Source organism: Amia ocellicauda, chromosome 14 (assembly GCF_036373705.1).
Source record: "Amia ocellicauda isolate fAmiCal2 chromosome 14, fAmiCal2.hap1, whole genome shotgun sequence".
Lineage (NCBI taxonomy): Eukaryota > Metazoa > Chordata > Actinopteri > Amiiformes > Amiidae > Amia > Amia ocellicauda.
This window is the reverse complement of record NC_089863.1, coordinates 26,415,819-26,428,874: the sequence shown is the minus strand read 5'-3', so window position 1 is coordinate 26,428,874 and position 13,056 is coordinate 26,415,819. Positions and strand designations below refer to the sequence as shown.

Here is a 13,056-nt window from a genome sequence, read left to right as displayed (position 1 = left end):
GCTGCCAAGATTGTATCTGCTGAGCCACCTATTTTAGTATATATTGTAATTATTTACTCTGCTCCTAAGGAGTCTTAAAATCCCTCCAGTTTAGAGGTGCCCTCGATTTTCTGAGGCTGTAAACTGTAAATTTGATCACTCATTGTAATCATGAAATCTATTCTGTCCAGAAGCTGAAACCCACCTACGGGACCCCACATGGTTTTTACAGGTGCTCTAATTAACTGCTCTCCAACTAAGGAGGCTCAATCATCATTATAATACTGACCAAATGAGAAGTGTAATTCAGTGTTATTCCACCGCCCAAGATGGTAAGAAACAATATAAAGACCTATATATTGGAATCGGCCCAGCATGCTTTGTTCTCCTTCACTAATCAGCGGCTGATGCCCACATCCATCTTGGCTCATTAAACCAGAGCCAGGTTTCAGGAAGTAACTGCAAGCTTGGGACGGATTGAAACCCAGAAGAGGCTGGCCCTGGCCGGGTAAAGGAGAGATTCAAATAATGAAATGTTTGGAGCCTTGGACTGAATAAGCGAGATCGAGGGGTTGGCAGCTCTAAAAAGGGGCTGACAGAGTCAATCCAGACCAATCAGCACAGAGGGCCTGAGCCACATCTGTACAGAAAGAGTTGCGGGTGCGTGCACAACTATCTGTCGAGCTATGCCCTTATTCCAGAAGTATTACACTACTAGGCATCAAAGTAGAAATATGGTCATAAAAATAGTTGAATTACTGTTTTTATCTGCTATTTTTAAGGACTGACACCATAGACCCCCCATTTCAGTACAGCTTGAGTTCTTATCCCCTAGATGTGAGTGCACCATAAATGGAGATTGAATTATTTCTCACCCAATTTGCAAAAGAGGGCTTTGTGTGTGTGTGTGTGTGTTTCCCTTAACCATTCTATAAAAAATAAATGAATAAATACATAAGTATCAATGAATAAAAATTACATTTTGAATCTGGCAACATCCAATCTGGAAAAATTGTATATTTAACAATATGATGTCACAATGTGGGCCTGTCACAAGAAACCCTGATGCTTAAAGGGGAAATCCTTTCTTTGGAAAGACTTGTAAGACTATATTAAGCAAATAAGTGTGCATCCTCAAGTTGTGTAATACTTGGGTGTGTTTATTTCCATTCATTCAAGGACACAGTGCCCGGGCAGACCGGCCTAGTCGGAAAGCAGGCGCGTTATTTACAGCACAGATGGCGGGAGCATGGTGGCCTCTGATTTAAGCCCCCCATGCTCTCCGTGATGTGTGGCGGCCAGCCATTTTGCCACCGTTTAATGGGGATAAGGAGTGACTCCATGGTGTCATGCTCCTGGGCAGTGGGATATCTCACGGAGGGGGACGCACAGACAGCAGGGTGTTTGAGTTTATTCGTCTGAAAGCACCATTGCTCCAGGGCCGGTCGGCATTGACCTGAACCCCGGCCTCCTCTAGCGGGGAGACACAGCGGGCTTGACCTCCCCTGTAGGTCAGAGCCGAGGCGCCAATGAGGACGCGGAGTGGGCGGGGCTTCGGTTCGAAAGCGGGGGACGGACGCGGGCACGGGCCAATCACGGGCCACTGCGCGCACAACTCGCACCAATCAGCGCCGCCGCCGGGCCCGCTTACGCTAATCGCGCCGACCTGCCGGAGTGACGCGTCTCCGGTCCAATGGGAAGCCGAGGATGCCGGGCGCACCAATCCGGCCGCGGCGGAGGCGGGGCTGCGGAGAGGGGGCTGGGTGCGGGGTAGCATGGAGGCTCAGTTAGCGAGCAGCAGCCATTGAAGCGGCCGAGACGCGGGGGCAGCGCGCTGGAGTTTCTGCACGCTTTTTTTTTTTTTTTTTTTTTCTTTTAATTTCCTTTTTTTTTGGGGGGGGGAGAAAGTTTTTTGAGGGGGGCAGCCGCTGATCTGTGTGTTTGCGAGCCATGGAGATGAAGAAGAGGATCAGTTTGGAACTGAGGAACCGGACTCCCGATAAGGTACGAAACCGCGTCTTTATTTATTTATTTCGCGGGACGAGGTGCTTCGGCGGCGGCGGCGGGGGGTGATCGGCGCTGGCTCTGACCACATGGGCAGCGGCGGGGATCTGACATTGAACCTCCCCCTTCCCCCCCGGCCGCCCCGCACTTTCTCCCAGGACAGTTTTCCTGTTTTCTCCAACTCCCCGTAATGGCGATGCGGTCTGTATTAGAGAGGGTTTCAGTGTGTTGTTCTGGTCGGCCAACAGCTCCGGAGCCACGGAGTTGGACGTTTGTTAAAAGCCGTATTTTACAACAAGAATAACAACCCAAACCCCTTTAATTCCGCGCAAACAAACTGCCCCCCCCCCTTAAACTAAAAAACACGTTAACCATTTCCCCGCCGCATGAGGAGATTTAATCCGGGTGCCTTTTTATTTGGCCGCCACTTTTGCGGTCATCGATCCAAACAATGAACCGGGCATTGAAGCTGATACAGTAGCGTCGAGGGTAGAGTAGCGACAGCGTGTGTTGCTCGATATCTTTGTTGGGGAGTAGGGGGTGAAGCTGCACCGAAAAAACTAACAGGTGAAGTTTAGTGACACCCCCCCCCCCCAGCGGGATTTGCGTTATATTTTGTAAGTTGTACGCAGGCGCCTGGTTGTAAATATTCGTGTGCAAAATGCTCCAAAACAACCACTCGCCCAGCGCCGGCATGCGTGCAGTAACGGGCCCGGGTTGCAATGCACTGCAGTGATGGCGTGTCGTGATGGAGGAAGTCATTTTGTGGTGCTGTGGAGGAAATTACTGGAGTTACCGACGCGAGTGCAGTCGCACATGTCTGTGCGTGCATCCCCAGTTTGAACGAAAACCTTCCCTGCCTCCTGCAAAATATATCTATATCTGTAGGTTGTGTGCGTGTCGCCGGGATGGCCGCAGTTCTGCCCGGGTCCGCTGGGTTCCCGCACATCTGCGCAGATCTGCACTTGGTTCTCCTGTAACTGGTTCAAATGTGCAAAACGGCGGACATCTGCGCTGGTTTTAATGTACTATAATGCTTGCAGCCAGCACCCCCCATTCCCCCCCACAATTGTATAAAGCGTTTGCTATCCTGATTGAGGGGCGGGGGGGGGGTTGTGCGTCTTACGGAGCTCAGGTCTGCACGCCGCAAACGCCCCCCCCGCTCAAGATGTGCGGATGCACTGAAGGACCACGGCAGATGGCGAGGGGTTAAGACCACCTCCCCCATGTCGTCCCCTAGTAGATTAAACTAGTCTTTCCCAAGCTAGCTTAACTACATTGCGCCTTTCCTCCCTCCACCCATTACAGGACAGTCCTCCTGTGCTCGGACACTGCATTCACAAATCTGGTCTTTGCAATCACTTGGTTTTGCCGCCATCTCCCCCCTCTTTATGCACAACATGGTAATCATGCTTTTCATACGTGCATATATACGATCTTTACGTTGAGGGAGAGGAGACGATCAGGGCTTATGTGTTATTGCCTTTGGTGTGGATTTCAGATGAACAGCGCCAATATTTGAACCGTGGCTCCCTATTGTTTTCACACCCATTGCAACCCTAGCGGATAGGCTGTGCTCAAAAAAATCACAGTTGTACCATTTCATAATTAAATGCTTTCCAGTGCCTTAGTGACCCGTAAAATGAATTCAACTGTTTTAAGGGAAGTGTGGAAAAATACCCCCTATGCAGCTGGATCCATTGATATTCACTAACCCCACCCCCCACATGCAATATGAGATTGTAGATCAGGGTTTCACAAACTTTTAATATAGAGAGACGCCTTTTAAACACTGGAAAATGTCTGATCTCATACAGGGCAGATCAGTGTGCTTTTCTTGATGAATATTTCATTATGATGCATGCTTATGTGGTTTATACTTTTGCTAAAGTATTTTAAACCATTTGATCTGCTTTCTTTATCTAGTAATGTCTAGTAAAGTGTGATCCCAGAGGGTGGTGGTCCGGACCCTGGGGTGGGAACCACTGTGGCAGAGCAAAGGAAATTGCATGATTGCGTGTTGGGGTGAATTTGGGGTTGACCCAGCCCAGGGTCTTGGGGGTGGGATGGTGAATCATCTAGAGAATCACCCGTGAAATTTTGTACCCCACATGTTTTGCCAATTGACTGTCTTCTGAAGCCCTGGACATCCCATCATGCCTTGCTTCATAATAGTCTGACACCTACGAATGCTTATGTGCCAGCGCTGAGACGGGCTACTATTTCAGCAGCCTGGTGTCTCATCTCAGTGAGGTTTAGTCTGTGTGAAGGGAGTACGAGCGGGGAGATCAGTCTTAATCCTTTGTGTGTATCGGAGGCGAGGGTGGCGTAGCACAAATGCGGTGAGGGAAGTACGAGATAAGCGAGGACGGGTGCATTAAACGAAACTGGGGACACTGTCCACCTTAATCTCCAAGCTGCGACTACAGCAGCTGCTGCCAGATTGTGGAGATAAGAAGCGAAGCCCGTATCGCTGCCCCTGCCGGCCCTCAGTGTCAAATCCACTGCCACGGTTCGCAGCCCGACAGGCCAAAGCCCCTGAAGAGCAAATCTGATAGCGAGTGGATTTAGTGCTTCCCTGGGCAGTCGCCGCAGATGGGCACCCCTGGTTGGCTGTTTAAATCGCTTTGCACAAGGTGGGGAATTTTAAGGGTTTACAGGCTCTTAGAATTATTTTTTGAGTGAGTGTTTTACTATGTTGATCAGTGTACTTAATTTAATAGGTAAAATCCAGGTCCACCATTTTCAATTTACTTCAGAGTTGCATAATTGTTGACTCGTTTGGACTGAGCTGCGATTGCAACTAAACAAAAGGGCTTTGACCCCCCTGTTCTGTCTTCCACTGTGAAGCGAGAGTTCAATTTGTCTGAAATCTGCAGCTGCACCGACCTGAGCGGCTGGTGTTGAAGGTCTTGTGCTGCCCAAGGTTTTACCCCGATTATAACCTCACTCTCTCTCCCTCCCCAGGTGGCGGAGCTGGTGATGGACAACTGCCGCACCAGCGACGGCGAGGTGGAGGGGCTGACGGACGACTTTAAGGAGCTGGAGTTCCTCAGCATGGTCAACGTGGGGCTGACCTCGCTGGCCAAGCTGCCCGCTCTGCCCAAGCTGCGCAAGGTAAACAGGCCCCGGCTTGGGCCCGTGCAGAACGCCTCCCACACTCACTGCTGATCAGGTTTTTCACTGTTTTTAAGTTTATCTGCTGGGATCAGAGTGGCAGAACCCTGTATTGTCCATCTAGACATTTTTAGGGTGTCGCCCCTCCCTCCGTGTAACCTAGACTCCTCCTCTCTGATTGGAGGAGTCTAGCACGATGGGTCGAATGGCCTCCTCTCGTTTGTAAACATATGTTCTCTCTCCTCACCAATCATCTTGCAGCTGGAGCTCAGTGACAATAACATTTCCGGAGGCCTGGACACCCTGTCTGAGAAGTGCCCCAACCTCACGTACCTGAACCTGAGCGGCAACAAGATCAAGGACCTGGGCACTGTGGAGTCGCTGGTAAGGGTGGGCGGGGTCATGGGTGCTAGAGAGAGGGCTCTGATAGGCTGAGGAAGTGTTCCGGAATGTGTCCCCCATTGGGAATTGGGAGTCCGGAATTGTGGGACATTCACGCCTCTCTTGTGGATGGCCAATGGTTTACTTTGCTTTGTTTCCAAAGACTATCAATGGAAGGTGATTTCCCTAGTGAGATTGTAGCCGTTTTTCAACTGGAGGTCTTGGTCAGCAGGTGTCCATTTTTCCTAGAAATGGCCCTCCGTGAATCCCCAAGTTATGCCAAGTCCTGGATGTCCCGGGGCCTGTTGCTCACTCGTGTTTTCCCCCCTGCAGCAAAACCTGAAGAGTCTGCGCAGCCTGGACCTGTTCAACTGCGAGATCACAACCCTAGAGGACTACCGGGAGAGTGTCTTCGAGCTGCTGCCCCAGATCACCTACCTGGACGGCTTCGACCAGGAGGACAACGAGGCACCCGACTCCAAGGCCGAGGGGGACGAGGATGGTGAGTTTTGGCAGTTTGACCCTCATCTTGTTAAACCAGCCATGGGCGTTTCATTGTACGCCGATATGGTTCTTATGCATCTAGAACCCACAGTGCCTTTAAACTCCTGAACCACCATGTTATTAAATCGGTGTTGTGCAGTTTCACAAATTCTGAGGACATTCCTGCGGTTTATAGTTCAAGTAGCATCCATTTCCTCCTGGGCTTTGTAGTTTGCTTTGTTAGACACAGACAGAGTATAGGGTGAAATAACTGCAGGCTTATTTATTGTGCCAAACAAAAGAGAACCCAAAACAAAACTCCCTGTTGAGCCAAACCTCACAGTGAGACAGAGCCCTCTGTAAACATCAAGCCAATCAGAACGACAGGCGAAAGACAAACCGCTAACAAGTCCGTAAATTGGTTTCGGCCAATCGGGGGCGTCCTGCGCGTCAGGTTGGCCTGTCCGCTGGTTTGAGTTTCCCTCCCTGCTACCTCTCTCATTTATCTTATTTTTCTCTCTCCTTTTCTCTGTGCAGATGAAGATGACGATGATGACGACGATGACGACGAAGGGGCCGGCCCCACAGGGGAGTACGAGGAAGAGGAAGACGAGGACGAGGGCTCAGAAGGGGCCGAGGAGGAGGTGGGGCTGTCCTACCTGATGAAGGACGAGATCCAGGTGAGGCCGCTTTACCTCAAAGGATAGAATACACCCTCTCGCTCCAGCAGAGCCACCGAGGGGATCACTGTGACGCAATTCAAGATATAAAAATTCGGTTCACAAACCCCTGTATCCTGTTGGCCCACCTGGAAAAGATCAACATCGCCACGGAGAGATTTTCAGGCGTCTGTGGACTTGTCTTGTGCTTTCCACTTCCTGTTCGGCCTCTCCTGGTGTCCTAGCTCTCCCTTACCGTGACGCCCCTGCTCACGCCTTGCCTTTCTTTCTGCAGGACGAAGAGGATGACGACGACTACGTGGAAGAGGAAGAGGAGGAAGTAGAAGACGGTAGGTCACCGTCTCCCCTCCCCTGTTGATCGTGCTGTAAAGTAAAGCGTATAGGTAACTTAAACTTCCTAGATTGCCTTGCGGTCCCGTTTTCATAGTTTTGTTGAGCAAACGTGGCACCATAAAAGCTGGCTGTGCGACTCCCGTTCCGGTTCATTGAAGGTAGCAAAAGTGTCTTGTTTGCCACACACAGGACTTCCTGAGATGGCTATCTGGCGCATGTTGATGATGTCACTGTTTGTGGTCATGTTGAATTCTATGTGAATAACTTTTTGTTGAAAACCCCATATTACCTACAGAGATGCTCAGCTTGCGTGGCTAATTAAAATTAAACTGGAAGTCAGCCTGGGAACTGTTGTATCCGATGCTGGATTATCAATCAATCAATTTGTATGTGTATTGTATGGCTTATGTTCTGTTTTTTTTATACCAGCCATTTTGATTTCGTTAAAATTATTATTGCTGTTGATTTTGGCCTGCTGCTCCTGAATGCTGATTGGCTGTCCTACTCACTCTCGGGCTGTGCTCTGTCCTAGATGAGGAAGAGGAGGGGGTGCAGGGGGAGAAGCGAAAGCGGGAGCCAGAAGACGAAGGAGAGGATGACGACGACGACGAAGACTAGTCCAGTGCAGACTCCCACCCCACCCAGCCCCCTGAGGTCCAGGATGTAAGCTGTAGAACAACAAGGAAGAAAAACAAAAAAAACCAAACAAAAAAAAGTGTGATCTTGCAGATTAATTTTCTCTTTGTATACCATAGATATCACTGTAGAAGCTAAATGTTTGTTTTTATATATAAATATATATACAATACAAGAAAAATAAGTTTTGACGACAAATCATTTGTAATCATTCCAAGTTTCCTTTTTTTTTTTTCATTTATTTGGTTGTTTATTTCCATTGAAGTAAAGTGTGTGTGTGTGTGTGTAGGGGTGGGGGGGTTCAGGCCTGTGTTTGTGTGGGACAGCCGTCGGGAGTACATTGACTCCAGCCCAGATTCTGGTTGCGGAAAGAGCCAGGCTGATTGGACGTCCACCTTTACAGATTCGGCCTTGGCAGATTGATGGAAGATAATTGAAAACTTAAAGAGGGGGAAAAAGAACCGAAAACCAAGACATTGTCGTAGCCGTCAGTTTTGAATTTGTGGCGCTGGGAGTCGTCGTGATTTTCAGTCGGCCTGCTATCGCGGGTGCTGCGGTTTTGAGGTCACTGAGGTCCCAACTGATGTTTTGTTTGGTTCCGTATTTAGAGCTGTGCCTGAGCTGCTTAGACCGGCCCACGGCACTTTGAACGCACCCCCCCTTAATTTGGCAACTACAGTACTGTGGCAGTCTAGTCCCCATGTTCCTGTTCGGCTTGTTCGTGTACCAGTACCGTGGCTGACTTGTCGTTTGTATCCTCCCGCGTCTGAGTCCAAATTGTAAGTCTGGTTGAATTTCCAAAATCTCTTCCTGAAGGTTTTCTTTCATGGTTTGTTTCGGAGCGTGAGGAGTTGATGCACCCGTATCCAATGCGCCTCTTTAAAACCTCCTCCGCATGCTGAGGACTGAAGCGCTGTTTTTTTTTTTGTTTTTTTCCTCCCCCCAATTCTAGGGGCTCTCAAACTCAATTCCTGGAGAGGTGTCGTCTCTTCTGGTTTGTGTTCCAGCTGGAACTCTTCCGTTATTAAATCACCCTGTTGTTTCCCGCAATTCGGCGTCTCAAACGTTTTTACAGTGGATTCCACATCACTGCCAATGACATCGCCAGTGGCCTGTAGAGGAGTATTCAATTGATCCGGTTAATCGAACCAATCGAGTAACGGGGGGCGGGGTTGGGAATTGAGCCGAGGAACAGTGGGTGGGGCCTCCACGATTTGATTGACACCCCAGAATTGACCAATTACATTTGTCATTCAGTGCTCGGGTGGAATAATAAGTCCAGGACAAGGATTTGAGCATCACTGTTCTCCATCAAAGTTTTTTTCTGCTTTTCTGGAACCTGTTTATCTGGACACGAATTGCAGTGGTTTTTTTGTTTTGTTTTACAGAGTGAGAACTTTTAATTTGTATGGCAATATGTATATAGTATCTGTTCCAACTTCTGGGGTTTGTCCTGTGTATTTTTTGCTTTTAAACTTGGAATTTTCTTTTTTAATAAAAGCACAGGTCAAGAGGTAAAGATTTAGACCCGTGACACTCGATGTCTAGTTTATTTTTAAGTCAGTGGCTGTTGTACCAGTTTGTGTGTTTGGCGTTTGTGTGCTGTATACTGCTAAGAGGGTTTTTAAATGAGAAAAAAAATGCTTTAAAATAAAATAAGGATTTAATAAATCTTGCTTTTGCGTCCTGCTTTGTGTAAGAAAACAATACAAGCTGAAATCAAATTTCATATCATGCATTCATCGATTTTGTAAGGTATAGTTGGTCAGCCTACAGTAAGAATTACAATTTTTGTAATTACCTTGAGTTGAAATGCCATTTTGAAGGCTTTCATCAGAACCCATTTCTAATTATTTAGATTAACGGTATTACAGTTGTGTAATATTTTGCTCTTAAGATTTAATTTACTCGGTAAGATTCTTGCATTGGTTATTTCGGTAACTATGGTGTGGTAAAACTGCCGCTGCAATATTTTAGCGGTATGTGACTGTTTTGAACATATACTTTACTTTTCTACCGCCTTCACTGAATCGGGAGTGGATTTGTATGGGCCGAGCATGAGATTGACTTGGGTTGGTGTTCAGGCGGTCTAAAACGAAGAGTAGTAGTAGTCTTAACCTGAGGCTATTCTAAAGTTAGTTAAATTATGCTCTGTGCTGTGTCCTGCCAACACACCTGTTTAGCCTGAAAGCGTACCTGTGTGTGACTGCGGGGACTGACCTATTTGAATTCCTGTCTGCGGTTTTAACAGGTGGGCATTGTTCGGTTCACGAGTCACTTGCTCAACTGGAACCAGAACCAGATGACAGACCAGGGTGCACAATCCCAATCCAGTCCTTTGTGAGTCTTGTGTCCAGCCTGTTAAACACTGTACATCCTTCTGTCCTCATTTTGACTGAAAAGGACACCCCCAGTGTAAGAGTGCAAACCTCCGGATTGTTGGATCTGCCGACATTAACCAGAGCGGACAGAAACCCGCCAATGAGACTCGTTTTCAAACGGTTATATTGATGATGATCAGATACGAGGGAAGTACATCCTCTTCCATTGTGTGGCAGTTTCCTTCAAGTCAAGCCTCCCCACAGGGGCTCCTGAGCACCGTCCCCTGAGGCTCTTCGGGGCTTTTGTTCTAGCCCGTCTCCCAGTAATGCAATTAGACTGATGCATCCAATTAACCAGATGGACGTAGTACTTCTCGACAGGCTTCGCAACCGATGTTTTGGGTTGTGCCCCCTAGAATCCAAAGCATATTTTCAAGCTGGCTACTGTAAAAGGCCTTTTGACAGAGCAATGGGAGTGCCGTCAAGAGACCCTTATGCACCGAGGGCATTATTTTGTGTATATAATAGGAGCAGCCGTGTGGAATAGCATTTAGGCCACTGGACTCTGGTGAGGAGGGCTGTGGGTTCAATCCCAGGTGGGGGACACTGCTGCTATACCCTTGAGCAAGGCACTATACCCAGAATGCACCAGTGCAATATCCTCCTCCTGGCTCACCAGGCGACCAATCACTTTCTCTGCAGCTACTGGGTTACTCCGAATCCTCTGCTGCCTTTCAGGAGTGATTGTCACAGGAGAGAAGTATCTATATGAATGTATTTTTGTACGTTTCTTTTTTTTCCCTCCTGAAATATATACAGTGAGGGGAAAAAAGTATTTGATCCGCTGCTGATTTTGTAAGTTTGCCCACTGACAAAGAAATGATCAGTCTATAATTTTAATGGTAGGTGTATTTTAACAGTGAGAGACCAAATAACAACAAAAAAATCTAGAAAAACACATTTCAAAAAAGTTATAAATTGATTTGCATGTTAATGAGGGAAATAAGTATTTGACCCCTTCGACTTAGTACTTGGTGGCAAAACCCTTGCTGGCAATCACAGAGGTCAGACGTTTCCTGTAGTTGGCCACCAGGTTTGCACACATCTCAGGAGGGATTTTGTCCCACTCCTCTTTGCAGATCCTCTCCAAGTCATTAAGGTTTCAAGGCTGATGTTTGGCAACTCGAACCTTCAGCTCCCTCCACAGATTTTCTATGGGATTAAGGTCTGGAGACTGGCTAGGCCACTCCAGGACCATAATGTGCTTCTTCTTGAGCCACTCCTTTGTTGCCTTGGCTGTGTGTTTTGGGTCATTGTCATGCTGGAATACCCACCCACGACACATTTTCAATGCCCTGGCTGAGGGAAGGAGGTTCTCACCCAAGATTTGACGGTACATGGCCCCGTCCATCGTCCCTTTGATGCGGTGCAGTTGTCCTGTCCCCTTAGCAGAAAAACACCCCCAAAGCATAATGTTTCCACCTCCATGTTTGACGGTGGGGATGGTGTTCTTGGGGTCATTCCTCCTCCTCCAAACACGGCGAGTTGAGTCGATGCCAAAGAGCTCGATTTTGGTCTCATCTGACCACAACACTTTCACCCAGTTCTCCTCTGAATCATTCAGGTGTTCATTGGCAAACTTCAGACGGGCCTGTACATGTGCTTTCTTGAGCAGGGGGACCTTGCGGGCGCTGCAGGATTTCAGTCCTTCACGGCGTAGTGTGTTACCAATTGTTTTCTTGGTGACTATGATCCCAGCTGCCTTGAGATCATTAACATGATCATCCCGTGTAGTTCTGGGCTGATTCCTCACCGTTCTCATGATCATTGAAACTCCACGAGGTAAGATCTTGCATGGAGCCCCAGACCGAGGGAGACTGACAGTTATTTTGTGTTTCTTCCATTTGCGAATAATCGCACCAACTGTTGTCACCTTCTCACCAAGCTGCTTGGCGATGGTCTTGTAGCCCATTCCAGCCTTGTGTAGGTCTACAATCTTGTCCCTGACATCCTTGGACAGCTCTTTGGTCTTGGCCATGGTGGAGAGTTTGGAATCTGATTGATTGATTGCTTCTGTGGACAGGTGTCTTTTATACAGGTAACGAGCTGAGATTAGGAGCAGTCCCTTTAAGAGAGTACTCCTAATCTCAGCTCGTTACCTGTATAAAAACACCTGGGAGCCAGAAATCTTGCTGATTGATAGGGGATCAAATACTTATTTCCCACATTAACATGCAAATCAATGTATGACTTTTTTGAAATGCGTTTTTCTGGATTTTTTTGTTGTTATTTGGTCTCTCATTGTTAAAATACACCTACCATTAACATTATAGACTGATCATTTCTTTGTCAGTGGGCAAACGTACAAAATCAGCAGAGGATCAAATACTTTTTTCCCTCACTGTATATTGGTCACCGAGAACGCTTATGGCAAATCAACATTTTGTGTATCGGTCTGTTACTCCCTCGGTCCTCTGAAGATTTAAACCACGGCTGCGATTCAGAGATCTTGGTCACCTCCTTCAGATCAGCTCTCTGATTGTCCCAAATCACAGGGTGCTCTAACTTGCATTACTGTCGGTGTTCATCAGCATTGATAGCTTTTTTTTTTTTTAAATCTCTACACTAGGCATGGGCACGAGTATTCAAAGGGACGTTAGTACTTTTTTTTTTTAATAAAAAACCTTAGTCTAAATGAAATTTGGATTTCAACTGGATTGTCACAAATGGTGGAATTGTACCTGAGTGGAATTTACACAGTTGACACACATGGACATTATTCAAATAGTGAAAACATGTCAAATGCCCATCCCTACTCTCCAGTATAATTGATTGGTTTGAGGAAATTCAATCACAGCCCTGTTCATTAATGGGTTACACTCAGAGTTCAGGGGTGTGAGTTTTGTATCCAGGCCACCCAGTAGCTCAGCTCAAAGTGTAAGATATTTGAAAGGCAACTTCTGTGTCACAGTATGTATAAAATCTGCTTTCACAAGACATTGGTGCTGCACACTGGAGCTGAATACAAAAGCTGCCGTAGTTTATTATTTAAGGAATCGAGTACCCTGCCTATCAACACCCCCATCTCACACAGATAGCATTTTCTCTTTCAATTCAGAAGC

The 13,056-nt window shown here is 47.3% G+C and overlaps 1 protein-coding gene across 1 annotated transcript; it reads left to right on the top strand.

Moving 5' to 3' along the window:
* Positions 1 to 1,822: 1,822 nt before the first annotated feature.
* Positions 1,823 to 9,284, top strand: anp32e (acidic (leucine-rich) nuclear phosphoprotein 32 family, member E). Its single transcript, XM_066721431.1, has 7 exons — positions 1,823 to 1,983; positions 4,951 to 5,100; positions 5,362 to 5,484; positions 5,815 to 5,983; positions 6,502 to 6,644; positions 6,919 to 6,973; positions 7,510 to 9,284. Exons 1-7 carry the CDS (start codon positions 1,930 to 1,932, stop codon positions 7,593 to 7,595), a joined length of 780 nt encoding a protein of 259 aa, XP_066577528.1. The 5' UTR covers positions 1,823 to 1,929; the 3' UTR covers positions 7,596 to 9,284.
* The last annotated feature ends 3,772 nt before the right edge of the window (positions 9,285 to 13,056 follow it).

Bases quoted from the DNA above. Each gene is read 5' to 3' on its own strand.
- anp32e (XM_066721431.1), top strand. From the start codon at position 1,930: ATGGAGATGAAGAAGAGGATCAGTTTGGAACTGAGGAACCGGACTCCC. The intron at 1,984-4,950 runs GTACGAAACCGC...CTCCCTCCCCAG, and splicing joins GGAACCGGACTCCCGATAAG to GTGGCGGAGCTGGTGATGGA. The intron at 5,101-5,361 runs GTAAACAGGCCC...ATCATCTTGCAG, and splicing joins CTCTGCCCAAGCTGCGCAAG to CTGGAGCTCAGTGACAATAA.